At 32.0% G+C, this 13,992-nt stretch overlaps 1 protein-coding gene across 1 annotated transcript; it reads left to right on the top strand.

Moving 5' to 3' along the window:
* The first annotated feature begins 999 nt into the window (after nt 1–999).
* Nucleotides 1,000–13,080, top strand: LOC140054699 (von Willebrand factor D and EGF domain-containing protein-like). The gene is made up of 18 exons (XM_072099776.1): nt 1,000–1,266; nt 3,587–3,673; nt 4,163–4,513; nt 4,817–4,890; nt 5,142–5,205; nt 5,321–5,575; nt 5,848–6,107; nt 6,221–6,497; nt 6,720–6,884; nt 7,279–7,653; nt 7,760–8,017; nt 8,235–8,349; nt 8,465–8,806; nt 9,204–10,994; nt 11,133–11,173; nt 11,393–11,496; nt 11,798–12,006; nt 12,643–13,080. Exons 1-18 carry the CDS (start codon nt 1,051–1,053, stop codon nt 12,882–12,884), a joined length of 5,226 nt encoding a protein of 1,741 aa, XP_071955877.1. The 5' UTR covers nt 1,000–1,050; the 3' UTR covers nt 12,885–13,080.
* The last annotated feature ends 912 nt before the right edge of the window (nt 13,081–13,992 follow it).

Below are 13,992 nucleotides of genomic sequence, written 5' to 3'. Positions count from 1 at the left end.
ATTTATAATAACACAATTATACTATTTGTAGTAGAATTCACCGCACTGTTATCTACAATTTACCAAGCATTTGTTATTCTTTTTTACCACTTTTCATATCTATTAGAGGATTTCATTTGATTATAAATGTTACCATATTATTAAAACTGAAAAATTAAACATATATCCTAATAATAAGCATCTCCCTCAAATGACCTCCACCTCCCCAAAGGGCCCTACCAAACAATAAAAACTATACTTTAAAATGTTATTAATCATCTAAAACACTGTGAAACAAAGTAGTTTAGTTTTACGAATGTCAAGCATTTTCAATAATGGTAACCGATAGAAAACGTATAAGGAGAACATTATCATTCCGAGAACCATCGTCTACACTTCCTAGAGGGGGAGCGAGCGAAGCGAGCTCACCCTCTAGTTATCAAAATGTTAATTATGGCTAAATTATACTTTTTAGATTAGCATTGGTTTATGACCTATTACATAATCGTGAAGGTGACATATGCAAATTAAAAGTATTTGAATTACCTGTATTCCGCGATGCTTTGATAAATAACAATTTACAACATGTGCTTCTGTATAGTCACGCAGAAAATGACCAAATGTATGTGTCTACTGCCTTACTGTATAATAAAACCATGCGATGGTAAATTTCACTTTTAATTATCTCCGTTGTATAAACATTCTTTAAAAAGTGTATAGACCTAAGTGTGCCATTTTGAATGTTAAGATTTGTATAATCTAATTTGCCTTATTTATTATACGCAGAGTAGATTATAAATCATAATTGCAGGCAAACAAAAATGACACGTTAATAAGCTAATTTTGCCTCGTACATACAAATTTACGTATTGAAATGATTTACAAACAAAATCTTAGGAATACATGAAAACAAATTGTAAACTATGTTATTATCAAATTATTATAACTAACTCTAGCAATAATAAAGCTTTGATATTCAGTTATTTTAACAATCAAACAATGCCATTTATTAGATAATTTTCCAACGTTTAACGAAGAGCCAGTTCTGATATTTGAAGCTGAGGAAATATAATGGGAATATCGGCAGTCTGCAACATAAACACCACGGAAAGTTTCAATGATACAGATTTCAATGTGCGATGGTTTATCAACGAAACAATGGTTTACGAACAAAAGAATCAACATAAAATTAGTGATGAATATGACGTAGATGCTTTAGACCCGAAAAAGTGCGCAGGTGGCGGCGAACCTCATCAGTGTATCCTCAACAGCAAACTCGGGTCATACGTAAGTATATATTAAGTTGCTTCACTCGCTTAAGCTCCACGCTGTATTATGTGTACATTTATGGTTTTCTTGTAAACTTGAGCCATAGGAAATGTAACTAATTATTAGAGACTAGGTCGTGCCCACAGATGGTTATCGAATACATTGTCGTTTACAGAAACGAAATAGACACAATGATTTATGTAGTCAACCAAAATTAGCACGCTGGGAATTACTTCCGAAAGGGAAACTTGTCACAAAATGAGTCCAAATTTTTGATTGATAAGAAAAAAAAAATTGATTGAAAAGTACAATATAATACAATGGTACGATATACCACTACAACGTTTATATATTTTGTAATTATTAATTAATACAAACGTTGAGAAGCAACTGTCAGTAATAAAGTTTATTTGTATATTATATGTTTATAATCTTAACAGTAGGGGCTACCCACACTCACAGTAATAAAGTTTATTTGTATATTTGTTTATATTATATTTAACAGTACCAACATTCACAATAAGAAATTTGCGATTTGCGACCTATTTACAGTATTGTATAGCATTGCAATACTATTTATGTTTATTCTCCAAGGGCCCATAAATTTACCTACTTGTGTTAAACATTGAGGTATACCTCCGAGGTTAAACCAAATAATTTGGAATGTACATTTGTATAAATGTATATTAAATCTATCAAAATAGTATTTTTTTAAGAACATCGGTCTGTTTTCAACATTGATGCTGTACTCGAGCTGTTCAACCGGTTTTCAGTAGCAAGTTTATAGTAGCGTTTTATGCTAGAAATTGAAATTTCAGTAAACAAATCTATTATCAAGTTAATAGAAGATAATGAATTGATTAAATAAATATAAGACTTGGAAGACAATTTGCGTCCTCTTTGAAATTAATGTATAACTTTGATGAAAGAGATTAAAAAACTACTTTTCAACTTCAACTGGCCATATGATAACGTCACAACGTCCGATAGGCTTAATTTTGTAGGCCTATATGAATTCATAACTACATTTCATCAGCTTTCATAATAAACTATAAACATCAAGGTCACTTTTAATTCTGAAGAGCTGTAAGATATTCATATATGTTGAAGGTGAAATTACACGCCACGGTTTTTAGGCGTAATGATGAAAATAGTGGAAATCATGAGAAAGATAATTAATTGAGCAAGCACATATCAAAATTTTATGGAAAATCGGGCAAGATGCGTTCCATTGAATGTGATAATAATTATATGAAGAATGATAAAAAAAACAAAATTTTAAATTGAAGTGGCCATGTGATGACGTCACAACATTGTGTACGTCAAATGTGTACATGAATCTACAACTCAATGGCTTCCAGAATAAATTAAAAAAAATGGGGGTCATCGTGCATTCTGAAGAAATATTTTCATTTTAAAACAATTATTTTTTACAATTTTCAGCACTTTTGTGCAATCATTGTGCGCATTTTGTCAATTTTATAATTCATGCTCTAAATTGATCAAAACATAATGTTCAGCTTTTTAAATTTTTAACGCGCAATTGTACGCGCATGATCCTATATATGCGTGCGTTTTTACTGCTAATATTTTTACCCTTCACCTGAAGCTTACGTGTAGTGAATTTTATTGATATTATTTTTATGACGAGTTATAGAGATATGATTGATAATGTGATTTTACAAAATGGCGTATAAATGACGTCAAGGATGAGTGATCAAGCTGAAAAGCTTTTTAGTTAAATTGTTTGAAAGATATTGTGGAATTGTTGTGATCATTGACTTTTTGAGATAATTGTGTACAGAAAAAAAAAGAAGAAGAAGAAGAATAATAATACAGATTTCATACAATAACAATTAAATAGGTGATAATTTTATTCTAAATGATCATCTAATAAATCAATGTTGAAAACAATGTTATTTAATAGCATGAATATAGTTGTAACAACATACGACTGCTATTTTGTAATTATGTAAATTATCAGAATAACAATGTGATATATAAATTACAGAAACACGAGGCTTTTATATAGTTTATATATATAAATATAATTTCATTCATTCATATATGGTATTGTTATTTAGTCTAATCTATGATTAGGAAATATGTCTGATTGAAATGTTTATATAAACAAATAAAAATATCCTTTTAAACAAATCAAAGTTTGTACAACTTATCAAGATAATCAAACCCGTAGGTCCGAAAATAATACATACTTTGTTATGTGAAATGGGTCGGAGTCCAAATAAAAATAAACTTTTAGGGAAGAATAGAAACATTGACATTTATTTGTAGTACCTATTTTTTAATTTCCTAATTAATGACTGTTGTTAATTAGGTGCAATGTGAAGTTAGTCTTAAGTTCAAGGAACAAGATGTGTTTTCACCTCGTGTAAGAAGTAACACATTCTATGCAGGCTTGACAGTGAGTAAATCATAGACATTTTATAATTATTGTTGTTTATTTTTTTACGTGTGTTTTTATATTGTTTCATATTTCTGAAATCAATTTAACATTTAATAGTAAACTTAGACCTCGGATATAGCTGAATAAGATCTTGGACACACACATATCTGAGGTTATTTAATTTTTTTTCAAGTTACTTAAAGAAATCCGCCCCAGTCCCAGATGACCAGTAGTTTAAAACCATCTTAGTTCAAATTCCAGTTATGATGGTATCCCATTACACCCAACACACAATCACCCTCACCTTCTCAGTACAATTCCAATAGTGTTTCTACTTCATTACTCCATCGAACCCCAACCTCTTTCCCGGGTGATTCAAATAGTTTTAAAACTTTTTAAGTACAATTCTGAACAAGAATATTTCTTCATAGTTACAAAAACTTCTTAAATTGGAAGAATTGTAACAATTATTATTTTAAATATTTGTGTTTTTTTGTAATTGATAAGGTCGAACCAAACAACACCATTGAATTTGATATCGGAGCAAATAGTGGGATCGAATTTAATATTACATCAACCATACCGCTTGTTTGTCATTCTCAATCACTCTGTTCGTATATCAAAGAAATAGCATTTAACATAGATGTCGATATTGATGGCAATTATGCGTACTCGGATAATTCTTGTAAAAAACGTTTTACAAACGTTTCTCCAGCAACGTTTAATATAATAGCAGCTAAGACGTGGTTCAAATATGCAAACAAAGCAAATTATATAAGGTTTAAGGGAGATGCGACGTTTGATACGACCCTTAGTAGAATATGGAAGTCAAGACAAACTAGTTTGCCCACTTTCAAAGTGAGTATCACCTCTTTCTATACAAATATATTGGGTTATTAAACAACAAAGTTAATTTTAATCAATCGAAAACATTGTAGTCGTCATAATATACTAATAGTTTATATTGCATTATTTAAATTTTAATATTTATGCGTACTGTACATTTTTCTTTGATGGAAACTTCTAATTATAAACTGCATGGAACGAAACTTAATAATATTTTAAAATAAGATAAAGTTCACTATAATGTCTACAAAAACTTAAATTGCGAGTAACTTACGACAGAATAAAACAATAAGTTTTATTTCATTTTTGATAAAGATAATTGCAAATGGTGTGAATGTTAAAAGTTGTTCTGGAAGTGGTGATCCGCATTACCGTACTTTTGATGGGTGGTAAGTTATTGTTTTTTTAATTTTATATGGTATATTTTTATTGTTTTAACATTTGTTTTAGCAGTATCTCAATGAATAGCGTATTTTTATATTGAGAAAAATACGTCTACTGTATGTTTCACAACCATGTTTATATTTAAAGTGTGGATATTTTATTAAAACATCGGTAGTGAACAATTTAAAATCCATCCATCATCATTAATCATTACAATCTCCGGAGTTGTTAATTAATTGTTTTACCTTATTACCAGGTATTATCACATTTACGGGACTGGAGATTTCATATTCTACGAGCACACTACTCTGCCTATTAAGGTAAATTCACACCAAAAAAAAACACATTACTGAGTCCTCGACGAGATTGTAAATCAGAAATTAACAAAACAGCAATAATGGTAGTCTAAGCTCGTAAACTAATTATATCTCATAGATTCAGACTCGATTAGCCAAGTGTTACAGCGTAACGTGCACATGTGGAGTTGCCGTTCAAGTTGGCCACACCCACTTAATCGTTGATCGATGCAATGGTGCCGGTAACACTTACACAACATTTAAAGCTACACACGACGGAGTGGTAAAAGAGGTGCGGACTCCTACTAATGCGAAAGTGACAACAGCTGAAATATTAAAAGATGGTGAAAGAACTCCCGGCACATCTCTTGAATACAAAAATAGACAATTTAAGGTAAATTGGATATCAAGTAATTTATAAGAGAACTAAATAATATAGATCCTTCATTTATTCTCGATATTTATCAATTAAAAGTGTAGGGCTATATAAAATTATTATCGAAAAAACTAATTATCAGTTTATTCATCATTTTAATTTTGAAAAGAAATCACAGTCAAAATGGTTTCTAACCCTTTAACATTAAAATACGTAAAGAGCAAAATAGGACAATATCTATAGGGAATACTAAATTAAAAAAAACCAAAACAAAATATTTTGTTCACTAGATTAACCTACCGACAGGGTCCTACATAACAATAACACTATTTTGGAGTCATTATGTGAGTGTATTTATGACGGGTTCATGGGATGATTTCGAGAATATTAAAGGGTTGTGCGGAAACTTTGATAACAAACTACACAATGATGGTCAGTATGGTTCGTATGGAAATGCTGGTGATCCTGATTACAAATGTGTAAAACCAGAAGACTGCGAGCCAGCTTATTACAATACAGTTAATCCAAGAAAATTCTATAATAGTTGGAGGTAAGACTAAACTCTTATTATTTCGATTTCTAAATTAATACATATTTTGTTTCCAGTCTTTTTTTTACAGGAAAATAATATATTATTTTAAATGTGTATGTTTTAAATAATAGGGTAAAAAACAATGAAAATATATTCCTGGGAGCTCTTAACGTGGACAACCCATATGAGATTAAAAGATATTGTTCATGTGAAGAAGGAAATATTAAATGTGACCACTGCAATGGACTTAACGCCAACAACAATAATCTAGGCTGTGGTAGTGATGATGACGAGGAGACTAACGGAGTAAGAAGGAGGAAGAGAGAAGTAGAGGTGAATGATCTTGATGACCAAGCAGGAAATTACGAATTTACTCCCTTCAACGGCGATCCTGATTTTGAGCCACAGGTAATACTAACTGTTATTTATAATTTAACAAATAAATACAAGTTTTTAAGTTTCTCGTAACTATTAAACTGCTTCCGAAGAAGCAACTCTTTTAAATCTTCATGTATAGAACTTATATATAGAACAAATATCTTTACTCTCGTAATTGTATCTTCTTGTAACTTTTAGTGTCCGCACAATTAAACACTGATTAAATTTATTTTCGTCTAAAATGTTCACCAGGTTCCAGAATTCCCAACTCCAAATGGATTAACTGAAGAGTATACAACAAAAATTTGTACAGAAACACTGCTGAACTCGACTACTTATGAAGTTTGTTTAGATGCAATCAATAATGGATCGATCACTATTGATGACATCATTGAAGGTTGCATTGTTGACATTATGGTAATGATATTTCTCGTGTCTATAGATAATGATTATACTTATTTAGATAATTTCTAAAAATGTTTTATGTACATAAATCTATTATAGAGATACAGAATATTTATAATTTGGATATGGTGAGAATATTTCATGAGTTGAAAAATTGACTGCTCTATTTTTAACGAGGCGAACACAAAACATTCATTTTTTTTTATAACAAACCTACTTTTATTCAATTAATCCATCGTACATACATCTGATCTGCATAATAGTGCGTTAAATCATCACTTTTCACTAATTCAAAATGACACGTGATGTGTAAGTAACCAATCAAATAGCAAGAATACATTCAGGTGTGACGTATTTTGTGTGTTCCATTGTGGTTGCTGACCTACAATGCGTATTATTTATTTAGGTAGCAGATGATGAGTCTATTGCTAAACAAACGGTGACAGAACTTCAAGATAGATGCCAGTTAGAACTAACCACAAATCCACAATACTGGGAAGTATCAGAGAATGGAACTCTTGTACCACCAACTGAACTGTTAGGACAGCTATGTGTGAATGAGTGTAGCGATAAGGGTGAATGTATAAACGGGACGTGTGTCTGTATCGAAGGTTTTGGCGGAAGCGATTGCTCCATCTCACTCGCTGAACCACCCTTAGTATTTGCTGTTCTTGGCGATGGTCTCTGTGATATTCGTAGCAGACCTTGTAGATCAGCTAAAGTGTATGGAGAAAATTTTGATGAAAGAGGAAATATTACTTGTCACATCCAACACATCAATGTAAGTTTCACGCCGTAAACAATGTATAAATAATCTAAGAATTATATAATCTAAGTTTATCGTAGGCCTACAAATATGTATTGTGATTTTGTTTCTAACCATGTAGGTGAGTGACATTGGCGTAACACTGCTTCAAGAAACTTCCATTGTATCAGGAATATTCAGAACTGATCAAGAAGTAAAATGTGCCTTACCGGAACCTGCAGTTCAACCAGGTTCACCAGGAGAAGGTGTTGTAGCGAGTGGTTATCTGATATCAATTAGTAATGATGGTGAATTGAAAAGTGAAGAAATGGCAATATTGATTATATACGATTCTGTCTGCCAAGTATGCAATGCATCAGAAGGAGAATGTTATTTAAAGGTTGTTGACTTTTATTATAAAAATTTATGTAAAAGTCTAAAGTAGTTTTTTGATGAGGCAAGACCTAATTACGATGCCTTATGCTCTAAGTGAATTTGAAGAAATTGATTCCAGAAAATAAAAAAAAACTTTAAATAATAAAAATATTAAAAACTTGTTATAATATGGTAATAAAATTACTTTAAAAATAAACATGGCAGTTTGTGATTTCTTTCAGAATAACTCATGCAATATCGACGGTCACTGCTATGCTGCATTTGATGTAAATACAGAAGATTGCTGTCAACAATGTTTACCAGAGGACTCTGTCGACAGCTGGTTACCTCGCAAAGGTTAGAAAAACTCACTTTATATCTTCTAATCTCTCACGTTTACGTATTAACAACTAGTATACAATTGTGATTATGATACTAATGATTTCTTGTTATATTTTAACAAATAATTTAGATGATGCTGCACCGATCATTTACACGTCTAATCCATACCCAGCTATCCATCAAGAACCAATCACATTTACGTTTGATATACAGGATCCAGAAGGTTGTGGGATAACATTTAACAAAACATATGGAAATGTTAATGTAACCATTTCTACATCCGGAGAATTTAATTGGGCACCTGCAATGTCAAATCCTGATTCGATATTTGAGATACATATGCAAGACAAGTGTGGGTTTTCAGTCACGTTTAATTTCAGCGTTGATGTTTGCAAATGTGAAAATGGCGAAATTTGTGCTTTTGTAAATGAATCCAGTTTATATGAATGTGTTTCTCCAGAACCCTTAAATGGTATGTATGCTTAGATAATTTGTTTTTAAAACTAATACAAAGTACAATTATACTTTTAACTTTTACTTTTACAAATTCTCCACAAACTTACAAAACTTCATCAAATTATGGCGGTATTTCTATTCGAACTACAATTCCACTACTAAACATAGGCCTACCACATAGTAAAGCAACTATGTCAGTTTCCAAGTGCTTCGCATCAATCGTTAGTGAATATGAAATCACGTCTTTGGATGTGATCACTCAGAAAATCATGCCTAGAACAGTATTTGAAATGTAAATGTTATCCAGCACAACAACACAGCGTATTGTGCATTGTTTTCATTAAACATTGTTTAATGCTATTTTCACATTGACAAGCTCTACCAAATTTCATTAACCATTATTTATATTCCAGAAACAACAATAACTGAAGTGTCAGAAAGAATAACTGAACGGACAGAATTGTCGAACAAATTGATGTCCACAGCAAATTTCAACGAAGCTGTAAGTACTTCTACACCAATGCCAACGAATGAAGAGAGCAAATCCTCAGCACAACCAGCTTTAAGTATCACTGAGATGACAGATACTAACGTTACACCTATGTTTACGGGTAATAATAAAAAGCCTGGTAGTCATCCAACATCTTCTGTATCTCAAACCAAACAGTTTTCCACAGTCTATGAAAGCAGCATCCCCGTGTCTTATAAACCTAGTTTTCCTGCTGATAATGTCCAAACGTCTGGGGAGACTACGTCTGCGTTTTCCGTCGATACATCCAAATATCCCAATATTGCAACAGAATCAATATCTTCTCATACGGATGAAGAAAACTGGAAAACAACAACGGCAGGTACAGTTCCAGAAACAACAACGGCAGGTACAGTTCCAGAAACAACAACGGCAGGTACAGTTCCAGAAACAACAAAGGCAGGTACAGTTCCAGAAACAACAACAACAGTTAACGTTACTGCAACTGCTATTTTAGATGACATAGATTCAATGTCAAGTATCTATAATGAAAAAGGTATTGCAATTCAACAATTTACAACTACAGAATCAGAAATAACAACTCCGGCTACAACTGCTGATGAAATGTCATCAAGCTCGAATAGTGATGCAAGTAAAGGTGAACAAACTGAGCAAACTACAATTGCAGAAACAAGAGGAACAGATCAAGCTACACTAAATAAGTTAGTTAGCATAGCCTCGAGGTCAAGTAGTTTTGAACAAACTTCAATTTCAGAAACAGATGGAACAAATATGCCTACTATAGTTATGCCGGATGACTCTACGCCCAGGAGTGATGAAGGAAACCGTGAAACAACTAGGCGAACTACAATTTCAGACCCGGTTCGAACGGATCAGATTACAATATATATGTTAAATGAAATGTCCTCTATATCGAGTAGTTATCATGGAAATATGGAAACAACTGAGAAAACTACAATTACAAAAACTGAAAGAACAACAACTCCGGCTCCAACATACATGTTGGACGACATAGCCTTAAGGTCGACTATTGATGATGGAAGTGACAAAACTACCAATCCGGAAAAGGAAGGAACCTCTACACAAACTTACAAAACTTCAACGAATTATGACGACATGTCTATTCAAACTACAATTCCAGAGGTAAATGTACCACGTAGTGAAGCAACCAAGTCAGTTTCCATGCGCTCCACATCAACCGTTAGTGAATATGAAAGCACGTCTTCGAACTTAATCAAAGACACTTCGCACCACTCGCAGACAACAGATGACACAGATACATCTACTGGCATAGAAACAACAGATAGACCGACAGAATGGTTTACAAAACAAGGTACACAAGACTATGCATCATCACCACTAAATGGCCAAGTTTTCTCTAGCTCTAGCATTCCTATTTTGAACACACATACTAAAAACACTGAAAGCTATTTCACCGATTCTTTGAATACCAAGGAAACAGATGATCAAACTGTTTACCAAAACGACGGTACGAATGGTCTTACAACACTAGAAAGAATATCGGATTTACAGTCCACAGTAAATGAAGGTTCAAATAATGAGTTTACGACAGAAGAAAGGGAAGAAAAGGTTGTAACTACATATAATGTAACATCCCCAACAGGAAGTACATATGTAAACCAAAATACCAATCGGTTCAACAAAGATACAGACACTGTGACTAAAACAAACATTCAATCAACGACTTCTTCTAGTAAGTATAATATTAATGTATACAACATATACATATCTGTATAATGTATACAACAAATTTACAAAAATCAGTAGGTCTAATATAATTATAAATATAAATAACTCGCTCTTAAACCAAATCTATCTTTGTATCTTACAGGTGACACTCACAAAGTTTCAATTGTTTTGATTGGTCAACAGGTGAATAAATGAATAAAAACCAAATAATATTAAGTTTTAAACTACATTTTAACCTAACGGAATACCTTGATCGTATGTGATAAACAAAATATAAAACGTAATTTAAAAAAAAACCTGATACTTACTGATAATTTTAGGCAAATTGTTTACAATAAATAATACACTATAACATAGTAATATATTTTATGTTTACAATTCCTGTCTTAATTTTTTAAACAGTGGACTACCAAAAAGGAAATATTCCGTTCCAGTGTTTCGAAAGCAGTGAATACATACTGCTATACACATATTGATCTCTGCTGTGCGTGGACAGAAACAAATTCGTGAGTAATGATTTATTTTTGTTATTGAATTTAGTATCTTGCAAAAACAAAATCATTGCGATCTATACACTTAAAGACAACTATGCATAGTTATTATTATAAGCCTTATTATCTCTTTCATTCAATACTGTTCTATGGTTTCAAAAAGCTTCATATTTAGGCCAACATAGAAAACTCCCTATTTACGATTGTAACCGGACAATGTTGTTTTATTATTGTATATACTTTACATGTTCATTTTAAGATGCTATGATTAAAATATTTCATTATTTCTACTAATAATCCTTTAATATTAAATTAGAAAAAATGTGTTAATCACAAATATTACAAAACTTGAGAATGTAAAGCTCATCAAAGATACTGAGGACACTGATAACAACATTGATATCGTTCTGTTGGTTGAATACAAAGATTATTCCGAAACATGTTCTCTAAACAATGATGAAAGGCGCAGGAGGGATGCTAATCAACATAAAACACATATTGCCCGAAGAAATACTCATGCCAACGGTAAGAAGATGATTAAATATTTGGAGCACACCGTCGCTAATAGTAATATGATTAAAATGATAAAAATATTTATTTGGAAAACACAAACCAAAATTGTGTACCAAAAATGATGTTACAGTTCAATATTAAAGGTTAAGGCCTACCTTAAGAATCTCTTTTGTGTTGTGTAGCACATCAATAGGTTCAAGCAGCAGCTAACTCTTGTATTGCAACAAATGCAGAGAAACCCATGTTTAAATACAAAACATAAAAATCTGAAAAAAAGTAATTGAAAATAAGATCAATACAGAAACAAATGAATTATTGTTATCTATTAACTACAAGAAAATAAACTTAATGAGCGTATTTACATTATGTTAGATTACCGGTATATCCAGACCAGGAAATAGTTAAATTGTGTAATTGTGTAATTAAACTCTTCACTGCCCAGACGAGATGTACACGATGTTGTTACGACATAAAATGAAACAACAAAGCACATGTATATGTACATTAGCTAGCACCCTATCTGAGAGTAAAATGAAGTCTGACTTGAATTATTATTGGTTTAGATTATTCGATTTGAAATTTCCGAATAAGAATATACATAAGTGAATCGGTCGATAAGATTGGTAATTTGTATTATCTATGTTTTAGAAAACATTCCATCTCAAGCTGTAAAATCTTCAATTGAACAAGGAAAAGAGAGCATTGAGGCTGCTATTCAGATGAAAATCTCATATGTTTCTCTTTACTCTGAAAAAGAGACTTCTCCTAGTGAGGATGAACCATCCTATACTGTATTCATAGTTATTGGAGTATGTTCCGTTGCAGTGTTTGTTTTCTTTGTATTTGTGCTGATAATATACAAATGGTATGTACTTCAAATAATTTTGTAATAACTTCACCCATGTTAAAACAAATGTGCGGCAGGTCATTTCACTTAATTAAAAAAAAATACAACAATAGGTGAATTAAAATATGTATTATAGAAGATATGATTGGATTAAGAAGGGATTGGATGCAGACCAAAAACCGAGTCATGTTTAATTTCACAAGGAATTGTTTCAGGTACGTGTAGTGCACATTTGAATAACAACAACACATTTTCATGATTGTTTTTGTTGTGTTAAAAGGCATCATCAACCGAGGCAAGTCAATAACTACACACGAAACGTTGTTTCCATCACTCCATCTCCTTGTCCTACCATTGTATCAGATGATATTAATGAATCAGCATCACAAGCCATTTCTTCTGGTAGGCAAACAATATTTTATGATAATAAAAATATGCAGTTTGGGCAACCTCCGTATCCATATTACGTATGGGTAAAATGTGTGTACTACGTCACACGTTTTTTTGGGATACGGGTTGTTTAAGATGTTAAACGTGGTTTTAGTATAAAAATGTTTCAAGAAAAGACAAAGAAGTAAAACATGCTGGCACAAGGCCCCGGTCTAGGCTAGATGAGTCGATGAATCTAGGTTATGCCTATCTCATTTAGCCCTCTAATGATTTTGCTTAAATAAAAAAAAGTATAAATTGAAGCGTATCCCGTACGTGTTGTGGCACGGATGCGTATGCGTATAGGACAGTTTGCCCTCACTCTTTAGTGTTCTTTGGTATAGTATACCAACACATACGTCGTATAATGAGTGCAAAATGCAAATGGAGCTGATGTATCGCGAGATTAAATCTTTATATTTGCTTTTATGTTTACAGGCTCATTGAATGGTTTATTTATTGCGTCAAGCTTAAAGGGAAGTAGAACGGGAACTCCAGTTTCAACGAATGCATGGGACTGAATTTGCCTTTAAATCTTCAATTTCTGAAAGTTTTGCTTTTTAAAACTTCTATTGTAAGTGTAGTATAGAAAAATATAAGAAAATTTATGAAAAAAAGAGGTATTATGGAATATAAAAGAAATATGAATGGATTAGGGTTAACCTTAACATTAACATTTCAATTTTTATAGCGCCTTTACAAGCATCAAAGCCCTTTACAAT

The sequence above is a fragment of the Antedon mediterranea genome, chromosome 1 (assembly GCF_964355755.1).
Source record: "Antedon mediterranea chromosome 1, ecAntMedi1.1, whole genome shotgun sequence".
Lineage (NCBI taxonomy): Eukaryota > Metazoa > Echinodermata > Crinoidea > Comatulida > Antedonidae > Antedon > Antedon mediterranea.
Note: the sequence above shows the minus strand (reverse complement) of the source record. Positions and strands in the feature narration are given on the sequence as shown.

Bases quoted from the DNA above. Each gene is read 5' to 3' on its own strand.
- LOC140054699 (XM_072099776.1), top strand. From the start codon at position 1,051: ATGGGAATATCGGCAGTCTGCAACATAAACACCACGGAAAGTTTCAAT. The intron at 1,267-3,586 runs GTAAGTATATAT...GTTGTTAATTAG, and splicing joins ACAGCAAACTCGGGTCATAC to GTGCAATGTGAAGTTAGTCT. The intron at 11,497-11,797 runs GTGAGTAATGAT...ATATTAAATTAG, and splicing joins GCGTGGACAGAAACAAATTC to AAAAAATGTGTTAATCACAA.